This window comes from Herpailurus yagouaroundi, unplaced genomic scaffold, assembly GCF_014898765.1.
Source record: "Herpailurus yagouaroundi ecotype Mexico unplaced genomic scaffold, PumYag 77, whole genome shotgun sequence".
Lineage (NCBI taxonomy): Eukaryota > Metazoa > Chordata > Mammalia > Carnivora > Felidae > Herpailurus > Herpailurus yagouaroundi.
In genome coordinates, this window is record NW_024412388.1 from 19,456,692 (window position 1) to 19,472,946 (window position 16,255).

Consider the following 16,255-nt stretch of genomic DNA (forward strand, 5'->3'; position numbering starts at 1 on the left):
GCGGGCAGAGGTCTCAGCCACAGGGCCCTTTGGACCTTCTGAATGACCTGGCCCAAGAGGCAGGAGGCAAATGGCAAGGGACTGAAGTGTCAGCAGTGTTTCTGGGGCCTTGAACTTCAGCTCAGTGGGGAGAAACCTCAGTGGTCAAAACATGGTTCGAACTTCCTGGGCACCTAATCCAACATTCTGCCCAAAGGGAAAGCTCCTTCTTTTTCTTTTTCTCTTTCTTTCTTCTTTCTTTCTTTCTTTCTTTCTTTCTTTCTTTCTTTCTTTCTTTCTTTCTTTTTCTTTCTTTCTCTTTCTCTCTCTTTCCTTCTCTTTCTTTTCCTTCCTTCTTTCTTTTCTTTCTTTCTTTCTTTCAAGTTTATTTTGAAAGAGAAAGAGAGAGCACGAGAGCAGGAGCACGTGGGGGAGGTGCAGAGACAAAGGGGCAGAGGATCTGAAGCAGGCAGGCTCTGCACTGTCAGCACACAGCCTGATACAGGGCTTTAATTCATGAACCAGGAGATCATGACCTGAACCAAAGTCGGCTGCTTAACCAACAGAGCCACGCAGGCACCCCTGGGGAAAGCTCCATTTTTTTTTTTCCTTTAACATTTATTTATTATCAAGAGACAGAGACAGAGAGTGAGCAAGGGAGGGGCAGAGAGAGAGAGGGAGACACAGAATCCAAAGCAGGTTCCAGGCCCTGAGCTGTCAGCACAGAGCCGGACGCGGGGCTTAAACTCACAAACGGCGAGATCACGACCTGAGCCGAGGTCAGATGCTTAACCGACTGAGCCACCCAGGCGCCCCTCAAATATCTCTTTTCCACCAAGGCCTGCCCATCCCATGTCTAAGCACAAAGGTCCCAGGAGGAAGAGACAAGCTTCAGTTTCCACTCAAGCTAAAAGGAATGGAGTGTGCTCCTTGATGACAGCCCCCAGGCTGAGGTCACACCGCCTGGCCTGGAGTGCTGTCAGGGGAGGCGGCCCCACTGGGGGATGGGCACTGGAAGACAGGACAGAGGACGCCCAGGCTGGGGAAGTGCTCAGGCACTCCCCACTCACAGGCACCCACTGCTCCTTCCCTCCAAGTTGTAGGCCTAGAATTTGAATGAAAAGAGATTTCACTAGCCTAGCTCAGGCTTCTCATTTTAATTTGATTTTTATTTTTTAAATTTATTTTTATTTTATATTTATTTTAGGAGAAAACTGAGGCCCAGGGCTAAGTGCCTCTCCGAAGGTCAGAGGTGAACCAGAAAGCCGGGATTTTTTGAGGTCACGGTAAGAAGCATCAGGCCTTCAGTTCCTTGTGACGCATCACTGTCACGAGGTGGGAACTCAGGACCACTGTGGTATTAAGTCAGAGCCACCACGGGGTTGGTGGGAACTAACTGGGTGGGGTATCCTCCCTCAGCCCATCTGGACTCTTTTCAGGCTATTTCCTAAACTCTGCTCCCTTCTCTACCGGTCTTATACGAACACGAAGTTCACTGCCATCTGTAGGATGCCGAGTGTCAACACAAATTTCTATCTTCACACGGTCTTTATGTCCCAGTTACGCAAAACCGGCATCTAAAAGATCCCTCCAGGGACCAGGTCACCCGTGCCAACCTCTAACTGCTCCGTGCCAGAGGCTGAGGATGAAAAACGCTGAGTCCCTGCACAAGCCTCACTTTGTCCTATCGTCTGAACTATCGTTCTACTAAACTCCACTTGATCTTGTTCCTGTGTTGCCCCACGTGGCCATAGCCCTTTAAATTCAGCTTTTTCCCCCAGAACTACAACTGATCATCTTGGTCTAAGTAAATCTGGAGGCCAATTCAAGGCATCACAAACGCTCATAATCCTTCCCAATTTGAGTATAAACTTGGCTCACTCACTGGCCTCCGGTTGATAAAGCCAGAGCCGAGGAAGCACGTGCAAGGCAACCAGCAGACCCTCCTGCAGTCTGGCCACCGGCACTGTCTCACCTCTCACTACAGATGCGTGGCTTCCAAGGGCTTTTATACAGATGTCGAAGCAAATAATCCTAGGCAATTAAGGCCATTTCCCAAATAGCACCAAGGAAAGCTGCCAAAGGCTTTCCCTGAGTTGAGAAGCAAAGCTCTGACAATGGTGAATATCATCACCTCTGGATACAAGATGAAGTAGATTGCGAACCTTAACCACTCAGATCAGACGCTACTCTAGAAAATAAGGCTCCCTTTAACCTCTTCCCAGAAGGTTGCTACATGGGCGCAGAGGATTAGACGAATATTCCCACTTTGGAGTCATGGCTTCTTCGGCAGTAAAGCACTGGAGGGCACATCCCCACCCCACTGGTAACATAAAGCAAATACACTGTCAAATACCTCTAACTAGGATCTCCAGATTTCCTCTGAAGCCTTCTCTAGAAAGCCCACGAAGCCCATGCCTTAATCTGCCTTTTTAACCGGGACATGGGAACAAAAATAAGCTTGTTTGTGAATAAACATCTGAAAGACCATCGGGACAGCTGATCTGGGCGGGGCATCAAAACACAGTGAGGATTGTGGAAGAAGACAAAGCAGGACCACTCTGGGGCAGAGAACTTTCGGTGATGTGTGCACGGGGTGTTTCTGGAGGCCAGAGGCCCCGTCTGGAACAAACAGCAACCAGGAGGGCCTCTAACACGTCACAGTTTATTACCTGTAGAGAAAGAAGTCACTGCCACCAACAGCACTGTGCAGTTTTATTAACCATTCAAGTACAGTAGCATCTGGTAAGATCGGGACAGAATTGGGATTTAAAAGTGAACAGATATTCAGCATCTAACAGTTTGAAGGAAGCCACTACATACTCTTTTCACAAACAGGTTTTCACAGAGCCAATACAGTACTAGCCATTAACCCAGCACACCAGGTGTGCTGAAGTAGAAAAGATGCAACAAGAAAAATGGCTACATTAGAAAGACTTCAACACTTTAGAAAAAGAGTAAAACACTTTCAGTTTCTCCCCTTTAGCCCCTAAAACAACATCATACAGTCTGGGTCTACCTATACAGTCCTACATCAGCTTCTAGAATATTTGTCAGGAGGGCAAAAATAAAATGACACTGGCCAGTACAGTCTTTGGATGTTTGGGAAGGGGAAGGGGAGCAAGTCAGTTCTCAGAACAAATTAGTCGGCTTCAGTTTCATCAGCAGGGTCTTTGGACTCTTTGTTCTTCCGTACTTCTTCAATGTGCTTGTCCTGTGAAGAAACGGCATTCGTCATCAGTCTAATTCGAAAGCCTGCCAAGGCGCTCACCCCAACAGTCCCAATGGCAGCATCAGGGCGTGTATTATATATCAGTGGGAATCACATCGCATACTTAGAATTCTAAACATGATCTTCCAGCTTCCTTGGGTCACTCGGGGAACCTACTGACTGAGCCTCCTACGACTCTTCCACAGAATGTACAACTACTCTGGAAATTACTGCATAGTCTGTCTTATTTCATTTTAATATATTTTTTAAAGATTTTAGATTTTAAGTCATCTCTCCATTCAACGTGGAGCCTGAACCCCGACCCCGAGAGCAAGAAAAATCGCACGCTCCACTGACTGAGCCAGCCAGGAGCCCTGCTCCACCTTATTCTAAAATAAGATACCTGTCATTTAATGTGTCAGGGCCTGAAACTGGTGACGAAGACACCAACCACCTAGATCAAGGCCATTAGTTCAGGCCACCTCATTGGGGCAGACTTCAAGCTCTTGACCCTCTCCAAGCCAGGCTGGGACACCAACCTTCTCCCGCAAGCGCTCCAGTTTGGCAGCCATCTGTGCCTCTCGGTTCTCTTTGTTGGCTTCCATTTTGTGGGTCAGCTTTTCTTCCGCCATTTTACTGAAGTTGTTGTTCTCCTCGATCGCTTTCTGAAGCACTTCTTTCTCATGCTCCCGCTTCTCAGCAAGCTGCTTCAAGACCTCGGCTTCGTGGGACTGAAAAATGTGTAAGAGGCTAGACTCTCGGACGTTTATTTAGCATTAGGTACGATGACAAAAGAAACGATTAATCGGGAGGACTGAAGAGAGACAGAAAATGAAATCTCCTTAAACAACACCTAAGTCAAGGGCCTGAATTATCCGTCTCAAAATACGGTGAAAACCATACTGTTTTTCGGGTATTCGTATTTACTTTGGAAAACTGCCCAGGTTGGTTCAGAGTCTTGCACTACTGTTCTTTAAGGGAATCCCTGTAAGATTTACTGCTTAATGGTAGCAAGAGGACTTGAGTGAGGTGCACGCGACAAAGGAGCTGTACTGTAAAGAATCTGGCTCTTGAACTTGAAAGTCCACCCAAAGAAAATTAGCTTATTATGAAAAAATGCAACCATATCGATAAAAAGAAAAATCTATGAATGATAGGGAATTTAAGACTAAGACCCCAGGGGCGCCTGGGTGGCGCAGTCGGTTGGGCGTCCGACTTCAGCCAGGTCACGATCTCGCGGTCCGTGGGTTCGTGCCCCGCGTCGGGCTCTGGGCTGATGGCTCAGAGCCTGGAGCCTGTTTCCGATTCTGTGTCTCCCTCTCTCTCTGCCCCTCCCCCGTTCATGCTGTGTCTCTCTCTGTCCCAAAAATAAATAAATGTTGAAAAAAAAAATTTAAAAAAAAAGACTAAGACCCCAGATTACTAGAGAGAGTTCTGTTTCGAGGAAAAACTTATCAGCCCTTCTCTTTAGAAGCTGCATTCACTTCCAGACCACTGGAGCTCTGTTACCACAGTGTGCCTCCTTCAACAGACTCGGGATGGCTTGTTACCAAATAGATTCTGATGTGCTTGGAAGTATCACTGACTTGCACAAAAACCGAAGAGCACCTGCCACTGGTTCTCTTCTGCGAAACCCCAGTCAGGGGAAGTGTCACTACATTTAGGCAGTTACTGCATAAAAGCACGGGCTGGTGACGACAGGGCTGGGTGACGACTCCTTAATTTTTTTTGTCCAGCTACTGGCCGCATCTCCTCCACAAACTCAAAAACTCCATGAACCTCCATAGGAACTCTATCTGCACAGAGAAACAGGTAGAGAGGACCCAGCCTTGCACACACTGCCACTCTTCCTGGAGAAATGAATCACGCGCAGGGTTGACCGTGGGTCAGTGCACATATACATGACATGTAGCACTGAAATGTCCATGGTGCATGTTACAGCAGCTTAAACAGGGGCCTGTGTATGTGTGTATGTGGTTAGATGTGTTAGACTTCAAATTGCATTAACTGTGTTGGTCAGGGGCAGGTTACCGCTTCACCTTCTTGTGCCTACTTTCCCTAATTTTATTAAAAAAAATTTTTTTTTCATTAAATAAACTCTACACCCAACACGGGGCTTGAACTCACCACCCCAAGATCAAGAGCCACATGCCGTACTGACTGAGCCAGCCAGGCGCCCCTCCCTAATTTTAAAATTAAACCCACTCACCTCAATCAGGGTTGTTGGAAGGGAATGAAATGGGAATTTCTATATAAAGTTCTTCATGAAAAGAATAATATTGGATGGAAGGAAATGCACCAAAACGTTAACAATGGTTATTTCTGGGAAGTAGGATAATGAATATTTTTAATTTTCTATGCATAAACTTTTGTGATTCTCAATTTTTCTATAACAAGCATTTCCATACTTGTTGATTCTTCGGATTTGTTTTTGAAAATGGATCCTTTACAGAATTGCTTAGGTAAGAGAAAAACTGCCCTAATATCATCATGCCAGTGGAGCAACACAATCACATTACCAGCAATCTAAAATGTTTTTATTGTACAGCTCTCAAAAAGCAAAACAAAACAAAAAAACCCACAGACACAACACACACAAACCACACCGAACTAATTCCTCCCCCAAAAAAGGGAAAGAAAAAGAAATCATGCACCAACAAATCTATTTTTCAAAGAGAAAGCATGAGAGAGGCAGGAACTTTGGTTTCAGACAAACAGGCTTGAATTCTGGCTACGATACTCACTAGCTACAGGACATGGGAAGATGACAACATTCTCAAGACCATTTTCTCCTTTCAGTATCTCAGACATCTACCCTTTAGGGTCATTGTATTAAAGAAAAATAGAAGTGAAGGACTTGGTACATAATAGGAGTTCAGTAAGTGATGCCTGGCCTTTTCTTCTTCCTGGCATATGTAATTTACACAGTGTGTAATTACACAGATGTGTAATAATCACATCTAGCTACAACTGTTTTTCTCCTGTTATGGAAATAAAACTGATTTGCCACATTACATAAATAAATACCCTGTTCTCTGTGAATTGTGATGTTTACCTTGCGTCTTTCTTCTGCCGCTTCTAATTTCTTCTGAATTTCCTCCAGGGAAAGATCCTTCTTCTTTGGAGGGGAAAGGGGGAACTCTGGGACGGATTCTTTTGATCGAGGGCTGAGAATCAGCTCAAAAGCCTGGCCTGAGGCACGCTTCTCCAGTTCTTTCACCTGGATATCTGGATTTGATCATATTTATAACGTATTCAGAAACATGGGGTTTTCCTATGCTAATAAACTATCCTGTAATTTTCTAAAAACTAAATCAATTTAATGAAAAGATTTAGGGCTGATGAAGCTTCCGTTTGCAGGCAAGAAATTACGTAAATACCACCTCTCAGAAAACCAAAGCGCAGTATTTTTGGATTAATAAATACCATTCTGAGATATCAGAGCTTGACAATCACTTTCATAAATAAAAGAAAGACTTGTGCAAAACTCCACAATTTTGCTCTAGACCAAGCCAAATCATCAAATGGTGAAACAATTACAAGCTCTCAGTATATTCAAGTGATATTTTTTCTTCTTTATTCTCCGATTTATAAAATGGGTTTTTATTTATAAGACCAAAACACAACTGCCAAATTAATGGCTTGAGGCCTGAATCCATCTCCTATTATAAAACCCTAAACCCATCAGTATTCAGCTTTTCCAAATAGATTACCTACCAGAAGAAGCCATGGTGAACAGAAGACAAGAGACTGGCAGTGTATTCTACACAATCCACTGGCAAGGAAAACCCTGAAAACGATTTTTAAAAGCATGCAATCAATTTCTTTGCATTTCTAGGTCATTGATCCAAAGGGACCTCAAATAACATCCACATAAATCAGTGTCAGGAAAATCACTACTGTGGAATTAAATAAGACATCATTAACTAGAAAATCATAAAAATCTAGAAAATACTGAAACATTGGTAAATGTGAACTAAATAGAACATTGGTTTCAGAAAATCAAGTCAACTGAGCTTGCCTGTTCAAAAAACATCTCCGCGATTTTAAATTTAGACAAGGTTAAGTCACAATATATATTTTTCTCCTATAAACTCTAAAATACCCCCCCCACGCCCCCCCGCAATCAGCGAGAAGATATTCCAGATTCAACTCAACAGTGAGACCGGAGCCATCTTAATACTGCCTACAACTCATTGTGCAAATGAAATACCCACCCCTGCTTTGTCTGTGTCTGCCATGGTGGAAAACAAAACGCCCAAGCTACTATTAACCAATAATGTTGAACTCCTATTGTTCTTGGGGCCTAAGCTCCTTATCCAACAGCGGGCAAAATTAATCAGTTTTATGAACCTCTAGGCTTTAGGTTGTAGTATTTGCTGCCTTATATCATGAAAAATTCTACATCCCCCCCCCCGATTTTTTTAAGGTCATTATCCTTGTAGACCCCAGCCTGGTAAGAAGACATAAGATTACAGATTCCAACAGCTGGAAATTAAAATCCGAGGCAACGAAACGGTCTAACTCCGGCAGAGCATGAGACGCAGCACCGGACCCAGGATGGGCGTGGCCCCGGTCAAAGCGAGGAAAAGCGGGTGGCCGCCCCCGGCCAATCAGAGCACGCCCTGCGCTCCGGCCCCTGGCCCCGCCCCCTTCCTCCCCGCGCCTTTTCGAATCTCCCCGAACTCACAACACCCCGGAGCCCGCGCGCGTGGGAAGGGGAGGGATGGGCGGGGCTAACGGTCCTATCTGGGTAACTCCGCCCTTCCCGGGCTAGCCCCGCGCTGACGAACCCCCCCCCCCCCAACTCCCGCCAAAAACATCTCGAGGCCACCCCCCACCCCTGCAGCAGCTCGGCGGGTGGGGCAGGCCCGGGGAACTGGCCGTGGGATAGCCCCGCCATCGGCCCGCCACCTCCTCCCTTCACTCCCTCCCAACCTGCCTCCAGCCTAGTTGTCTGTGCCCCTCGCCGCGAGAACAGGATTGCTCTCGTGGGGTGTCAGCCTCTCCGGCTCGGCCCTAGTCACTGGGCGAGGCCCTAGTCGCCGGCAGTCTGGCCCTAAAACCGCTGCTCCCTAGAGCCGCCCCGCCCCTTCAAACAATGGGGACCCCAGTGGGGCCGCGACTGCACAGGGAAGGAAGGAGGCAAACGAAGGCCCACGCCCCCTATTGTCTCCACGACTGCACCCCGGGCTAACACCAAAGACTTGCCCAGCTGGCCGCGCCCCCTCCCCACGATAGCCGCGCCCCCAGGGAGCGGGGACAAAGCCGAGACTCCGCCCGAGCCACACACAAAGCGGAGAGACCCCCGCCCGCAAGCCCCTCTTGGGGCCCGCGGCCACGCCCGCCGCCCTCCAGCAGGGGGCCGCTGCCATGGCCCGGCCCCTCCCGCCGGCCGCGTCCCTCTCGCTGGCCCCTAGCCTCCCGCCGCCTCCTCCAAGAGCCCCGCACCCACCTGCTCGGTCCGAGCCGCCTGGCCACACTCTGAGCACCAACAGACCCGGGCGCGCACAAAAGCGCCAAACAGCGGCACGTGACCTCCCGACCGGGCTTCCTATTGGCTGAGAGCCGCGGCACGTGCCGACCCCTCCCCCCAACCCAGTGGCCCCGCCCCTCGGGACCCCCAAGCACCTCGGGAAGTGTAGTTCAGGCTGGCCGGGTAGGCGGACAATGCGAAGGGTTGGCCGCGTTTGGGGGTCTCCCGGGTGTGTGCAGGGGGACGGGGCGGTTGTCTGGCCTTGGAAGAGGGTTATACGATGGCCCCTAGCCTGGGTCTGAACCAGCCCTCCAATCTCTAGGAAAAGGGCGGGGTCGGGCGGGGCGGGGTCCCTCTGTACCTCTCAGAGGGTGGCCGACTGGACTCCGCCTCTGTTGAGCCACGTGCCCCGCATCGCCCCAAGGGCAACGCTCGGACAGAGATGGGCTTCTCCGGTGCTACACCCCCTGCTGCCACCTAAGACGCCCAAGCCCTTGTTAGAGGACAATGCCACTCTCTGCCCTTATAAGGCCCTCTGCAACCCAGCGCCCTACCTCGAAACCCGCATGTAACCTGCATTGTGACATCATCATAATCCCTTACCCACTCAGTTAACAGGTCCTGGGCGTGGCCCTTCCTCACTGTGTGCCTTCTCCCTACCATGCTCGGGTCCTGGAGCTGGTGACCAGAGAACAGTGGGGGGGAAGGCGTGAGGCTCTGGAATTTGATCTCCTTTGCTTAAATGCAGACTCCATCTGTTCAGCCTAGCCTTTTGCCTGATGATAGGGAAGGAAGAGCAAAAGCAGTTCTAGACTACACAGACTGCAGTTAAGTGTTGCTTTTGTTCTTGGAGCACGTGCTCCCCAGTGCAGTGCTGGGCCCTTTTAAAGAATCAAAACAAAAGGGGGAGCCACAAGGTCACGGTTCCTCCTGGCCTGGTTAGATGAGAAGTACAGCAGAGCTACAAAGGAAATTGACCGGAGCTATCTTAGAATGACTGGCCTCCCTCCTCCCACAAAAAGGCCAGAAGGAAAATAAAATGAACATGGTTTCCAGATCCCTCCTCCCATTCCCCAGACCAAGGCTGTGTCTTTGGGATTCGGGTGGTGGCCATAACACCAACGTGTCTGCTTTGCGATCCTCATTGGGCAGAAGGACACCTTCATTTCATGAATCCACGGGTTCAGTTTTCCCATACCAAGAAACGAAAATGACTAACTGCTGAAACAACAGCCCTAATTTTGAAAGACTCTCCATGTCCAGCTAGTCTCTAGGGATGTACTAGAGATAAATACAATAGGTGCCTGAGACAAGGAAAACTAGATCATACAGGCAGCAGACACCCCACACAAAGCAAACAATTAGCAATTGGCTGTTGGCTGAAATATGCTTGTTGTGGCATTTTCTCCAACAATCGCCCTTGTGTGGGGTCAGCCTCTCCCCCGCCCCCAATCTAAGTGGTTTTCCCTTAGCATGTGAGCAGGAACAGGAATAATTCAGATTCTAAGCCCTGAAAGGCTTCTCCCTCTCAGACCAAACTTAGCCACAAAACAGCCAGGTGTTTCCATCTGTCAGTTTTCTGAGTGAAATCTCAAAAATCATTAGAAAGGCTGGAGAGGGGTGGGGATAAGACCTCACTGAAAAGTGACAGATTGGCAGGCAACACAAATAAGCACAGAACCCAAGGCCAAGAGGTCTATTATCCCCCGGAACCAGCCTTTCATGTCTTTGTACTTGAACTGGAGGTTTGCAGAGGAAGGTCCCACCCATTTGATGCATTTTTTCTTTTAATATAAGAAACTGCCATGCAAAAATCTTACGCTTCTGACTATTAATGTTGTGACAGGAAAAAAAAATCTTTCAAAACACAGATTATTTTAAAGCACTTATACTGCTTCCCCCCACCTTTGCTTTCTCCCTAGAGCAGATGTCTATTTCCATGGAAACCACAGCTAGGAACGAAGATGTTAGAACTCATGTAGATTTTTTAATCTTTTGTAACGATGCTACTCAGCTTGTGGGTTTGTTGTTAGATGCCTAGCCCTGCCACCATCTCTGTGGCAAGGATTTCCTGAGCTCCTCACTACAGCTTGAGGACTGAGGGGGCGGGGGTACGGTTGTCCTTTTAATGATCCTGTGAATAAAAAGGTGTTTGTGTGGTGAGATGATCCCTGTTTCTTAGGTGGGGCTGCTTTTCTGAGATCCAGACCATAGCTGTTAATTGTCAACTCCTATGGGTGTGCAAACGTGAGCCCTGAAACAGGAAGGACTTTCAACCCTAAGGAGAGAAAACAGCTTTGCCCCTTCACTTTGGAGAGGGGCAGAAGCTCCTTTCTTGCCAGCTTGCTAAAACTAACTTCAAAAGCCGCTCCCTCCTGAAGCGGTAGCAAGGAGTTAATGTTCGCATCTTGGAGCTGTCTGTCTTTGCCCATGAGAATTATTTTTGCCTCTGCTCAGATGGTTCGGTCGGATTGCTGTGGAGCTAGCTGGCTGTGACTATGGATTAGCAGAAAGTGAAGTTGAGATATGGCAGCCATCCAGCTTATTTGATCTGCGTAGACAGCTAAAGGAGAGCACTTCAGGCTTCAAGGTCTAGATGGGATGTCTACACGGATCAAACGAGCCGGGCCGTTGTCAGATCTCCTCTGTTCTTACACAGCACCGCAGCCTTTGTTCATTGTTGGTTCTGAGGCTACAGAGGTGGCCTCTCACTCGGGCGCCGCCGGGTTCCAGCGCTGCTTACAGGGCCTGTCCTTGGCAAAAGGGCATTGTGGGAGAGGTTTTCTCCTTGTCCCCAGCTTCTCTGTTCCTTTTGTCCCCTTATCCTTAGGCACTGTGCTCTAACACTCCCTCCCCTGTTCAAGCCCTGCCTGTGAATCTGCCATTTGACATGCCTGTCTCCCTCATTAGACTATCAAGTCCAAGAGGGCAGGGTTGTGCCTTTGTCTTGTCATCCCTTGTGCCCAGAACTGGGCCTGGCCCAGGATGCTGGGATCTGGATGCTCACTGTTGGCTTTAGGCAAGAACAGCCTCTGTCATCTTCAGCTTCCTCTTCCGTAATGCTAGACACCTGTACCATATAGGAGTGGTGAGGACTGAATGAAATAAAGTACGTGAAGGCATGTAGCGTGATGCCTGGCACATGTTAAGGGTTAATGCTAGAGAAATTTCTTGATTACTATAGGTTATGGAATGAGTGAATGAATGGATGAATCAATGAATTCCCACCCTTTGGTGGGAATCAGTTACTGGGTTAACTCTTCCTATGTGGTGTTTTAAAAAATTCAATTAATTTCACATTTTGGACAACCCATACATGCAGTTCAGAAAGTGGGGCGCCTGGGTGGCTCAGTCGGTTAAGCGTCCGACTTCGGCCCAGGTCATGATCTGAGTTCGAGCCCCGCGTCGGGCTCTGTGCTGACAGTGCAGAGCCTGGAGCCTGTTTCAGATTCTGTGTCTCCCTCTCTCTCTCTCTGACCCTCCTGCATTCATGCTCTGTCTCTCTCTGTCTCAAAAATAAATAAACGTTAAAAAATAAATAAATAAATAAATAAATAAATAAATAAATAAATAAAGTAAAAAAGTCCTCCTCCCTTCTCTGTCCCCATCTGCCAAATTCACCAACCCTCCCCAACCATAACCACTGTTGTCAGTTTCCCATGTATCCTAGAGTCTCTTCAACAAGTTTGTACATGTGTATTCTTATTCCCCCTTTATAATACAAATGGTAGTCAACCGCAATTGTTCTGCACTTAGCGTTTTTTCATTTGACCATACATACACGTCAGGGATGTTTTCCCTGTTCGTACATCAGGCATTTCCTTGATCTGGGATCCACTGTATGAATGTTCCATAATCTAGGTAACCTGTGCCCTATCCATGGCTTTTAGGTTATTCCCAATTATTTGCTGTTTCAACCACTGCTGTAATGAATACCTTGGATACATGGCATTTTCCACATAGGTGAGTATATCAGGAAGACATATTCCTAGAGTGGTATCGCAAGGGCAAAGGGCAAACGCCTTTGTAATTTGGATGTGCCAAATTGCCTTCCACGGGAGTCATGCTAGTTCAACACTCACCATTTGGTGTTTTAATTCATTGTCTCCGTTCATTCAAAAATGGTTTGAAAGGCTTTGTCCCTAGAAATTTCAGGCATCAGGGAAAAGGAGGGGGAGGACTAGAAATCCCAAGAAAGACGTGACTGTCAATTCTGTCTATATTAATAACTCCTATAAATACTTGACAAGCAGCAGCTGATCTCAGAACAGCTCTGGTGCGTGCGTGGTAGTACTCCTCCCAGTCAGTCTTGTGGCAGAAATGTCTGCAGGTGTCACTGTGAGACTGGAAGCTTTTTGAAGACAGCCGTTTTCTTGGTGGTATCCCACTCCCCTCCCACGATGCTTGACACAATGCCTGGCATGTATCTTACTTAATTAATTCGAAAATGTATTTTTTTCCCTCTCCTTTTTGTATCTCTGAAATTGGTTATGCCTCATGGTCAGTAAATAGCGTGTCATAATTACTGATAGCATATTTTCTTAGTGGGACATAAAATAATGGTGTCTTAAAATCAATGGCATTTTTAAAAATAGGCTCCGTACCCAATGTGGGGCTCAAACTCACAACCCCGAGATCAAGAGTCGCGTGATCCACCAACTGAGCCAGCCAGGCGCCCCATCAGTGGCATTTTTGAGTCAATGAAATATGGTAAAGTGTACCCATGTTAAATGTGTGGGAGGAATGACCAAGGTATCACTGCCCCTGCCTGTCTTCTCACTCTGTGTTCTAACCCTTATGGTTTTCCAGTTAGTTAGTGGCTTTGCTAGCCACTTACCCTCCACGTTTCAAACTTCAGTCAGACTCAACTCTTCCCTTTTTCTCACCCAAGCTTCATTATGGAATCTTCCTGTTTTCTAGTTGAATGGAACCTTTAAAATGATAATAGCTACAAGAAGAACAAAGCTGCAGCACTCACACTGCCTCATTTCATTAACTTACTACAAAGTTACAGGAATCAAAATAGTGTGGTAGTGGCATAGACAGACATATAGAGTAATGAAATAGAATAGAGAGCCTAGAAATAAACCCTCGCATATATGGTCAAATGACTTTTGACAAGGATGCCAAGACTCATTCAATGGGGAAAGGACAGTCTTTTCAACAAATGGTGCTGGGAAAACTGGATAGCCACATGCAGAAGAATGAAGTTGGACCCTTACCTCAGGCCATATACAAAAATCAACTCAAAATGGACCTCAATATAAGATCTCAATATAAGACCTGAAACTATAAAACTCTTAGAAGAAAACACAGGGAAAAAGCTTCGTGACATTGGATTTGGCAGTGATTTCTTAGATGTAACACCAAAGGGACAACAACAAAGGAAAAATATCGGACTTCACGGAAATTTAAAATTTTGTGCATCAAAAGAATATCAACAGAATAAAAAGGCAACCCACAGAACTGGAGGAAATAATTGCAAATTATATATCTCATAAGGCATTCATATCCAGTACAAGAGAGGGCTCCTAGAACTCAACAATGAAAAAACAAACAACCTAATCCAAATATGGGCAAAGGCCTTAAAGAGACATTTCTCCAAAGAAGACATACAAATGGCCAATAAGCACATGAAAAGATATTCAGTGTTACCAATCATTAGGGGAATGCAAATCAAAACCACAAGGAGATACCACCTCATGTCCATTAAAACAACAACAACAACAACAACAACAACAACAACAAAAAACCCAGAAAATAACAAGTGTCAGAGAGGATGTGGAAAACTGGAACCCTTGAACACTATTGGTGGGAATGGCACATGGTATGGCCACTGTGGAAAACAGTATGGATGTTCCTCGAAAAACTAAAAATAGAATTTCCATATGATCCAGCAATTCCCCTGCTTGGTAGGTACCCAAAATAATGGAAAGCAGGGTTTTGAAGGGATATTTGTATACCCATGTTCACAGCAGCATGATTCATAATAGCTAAAACATGAAAGCAAAACTCAAATGTTCATTTACGGATACACAGATAAGCAAAATGTGGTCTATCCATACAATGGAATATTATTCGGTCTTTAAAAAGAAAAGGAAGTTCTGGCACACACCACAACATGCTTGAGCCTTGAGGCTATTAAGCTCAGTGAAATAAACCAGTCACAAAGAGACCAATACCGTACGAGTCCACCTACAGGAGAAGCTTAGAGTAGTCAAAATCATAGAGATATAGAAAGTAGGACGATGGTCCCTGGGGCTTCTAGAGAAGAGGGACTAGGGGGTTAGTGTTTAGTGGGGACAGAGTTTCAGTTTTACAAGATGAAAAGAATTATGGAGATGGATGAGATAGTGGCTGCACATTAATGGATGTATTTAATATCACTGAATTGAAAACTTAAGAGTGGTTAAGATGGTAAATTTTGTGTTACGTGTATTTTCTTACAATAAAAATAATTGGAAAAATGGTGATAGCTTACATATTTCTAGAATGCTTACCATGAGTCAGACACTGGTCTAAACACTCCCCATGTGATAACTCACTTAACCCTTATATCAATCTTATGAAATAGTATTAGCCTAACTATAAAGCTGAGGAGACAAGGGCGACTAACTGTCCCAGTTTGCCCAGGACTGAGGGGTTTTTCTGGGATGCAGGACTTACCAGGGCTAAAGGTAGAAAAGTCCCAAGCAAACCTGGATGAGTTGGTCACCCTAAAGGAAACTGAGGCACAGAGAGACCATATCTTCCTTAGACCTGTCACACAGGGTCCTTGTCCTAGGCCTTGTACGTTCAAGGGCCGCACTCTGACCCTCCAGCTGTGCCCCTTCCCACAGGCAAGCAGTCCCCTGGGGCCCAGGATGTGAGCCCCTCTGGAGCCTGGGCAACCCTTCTAAATCACACTCTGAGAATCTGGGACTCTAGAATTCCCTTTCCAAATGGCCTTGGGCCACTTTCAGCCTCTCCACCAGCCCCTTCCCTGGTTCATCCTCCCAAGTGCAAACTTCCCTGCCTGAGTGCAGGCAGGACTGGCTACTGTATGGAAGGGGTATGGACAGAACCTGGAAATGAGGGCCAGGAAGAGGAGCTGGGAAAAGGAAGCAAAGGGGGCTGGCTCTGTTACACTCTGACCTGCAACTCCAAGGAATCCAAGAATTCTCAACTCAAACCCTGGCGTTCTAGATTATTATGGAGGTATATTTATCAAGGTGAAAGGGTAAAACATACGTTAAAAAGGAATTAGTGATAACTGTTAAATACTTACACCTAAGGTATGTGGCCTTCTCTTTTACCCTCCTGCCTTGGGTCTGGCAAATGTTAGCACTAGGCCTGCAGAGATTAAATCACGTGTCCACCTAGGCTACCCAGAAGTGCCGAGTCTGTGGCAGCCTGGTTCCAAGTCTACGCTTTGAGCTATCACCCTAAACTGTGTTAGCTGGCTAACTCCAGTACTTGACAGACGGAGGAGAAAGGGCCCCAGAACGTTAGACATTGGCCCGAGGTGACACAGCTAATTCATGTCACCACAGGAATTTGAATCTGGTGCTTTCAGTGATGCGGCAGGTAACTGTTCAGTTACTACTTGT

The 16,255-nt window shown here is 46.6% G+C and overlaps 1 protein-coding gene across 2 annotated transcripts; it reads right to left on the reverse strand.

Annotated features, from left to right (window-relative positions):
• Positions 1–2,670: 2,670 nt before the first annotated feature.
• STMN1 (stathmin 1) lies at positions 2,671–8,708 on the reverse strand. Of its 2 annotated transcripts, none has more exons than XM_040465541.1 (5): positions 8,646–8,708; positions 6,908–6,980; positions 6,246–6,418; positions 3,730–3,921; positions 2,671–3,193 (listed from the first exon to the last, which is right to left on the reverse strand). In XM_040465541.1, the coding sequence occupies exons 2-5, from the start codon at positions 6,918–6,920 to the stop codon at positions 3,122–3,124; spliced, it is 450 nt and encodes a 149-aa protein (XP_040321475.1). In that variant the 5' UTR covers positions 6,921–6,980; positions 8,646–8,708; the 3' UTR covers positions 2,671–3,121. The 2 variants fall into 2 exon arrangements, with proteins under 2 accessions (XP_040321475.1, XP_040321479.1); XM_040465545.1 differs by lacking the exon at positions 8,646–8,708 and adding an exon at positions 7,667–7,688.
• Positions 8,709–16,255: the final 7,547 nt, after the last annotated feature.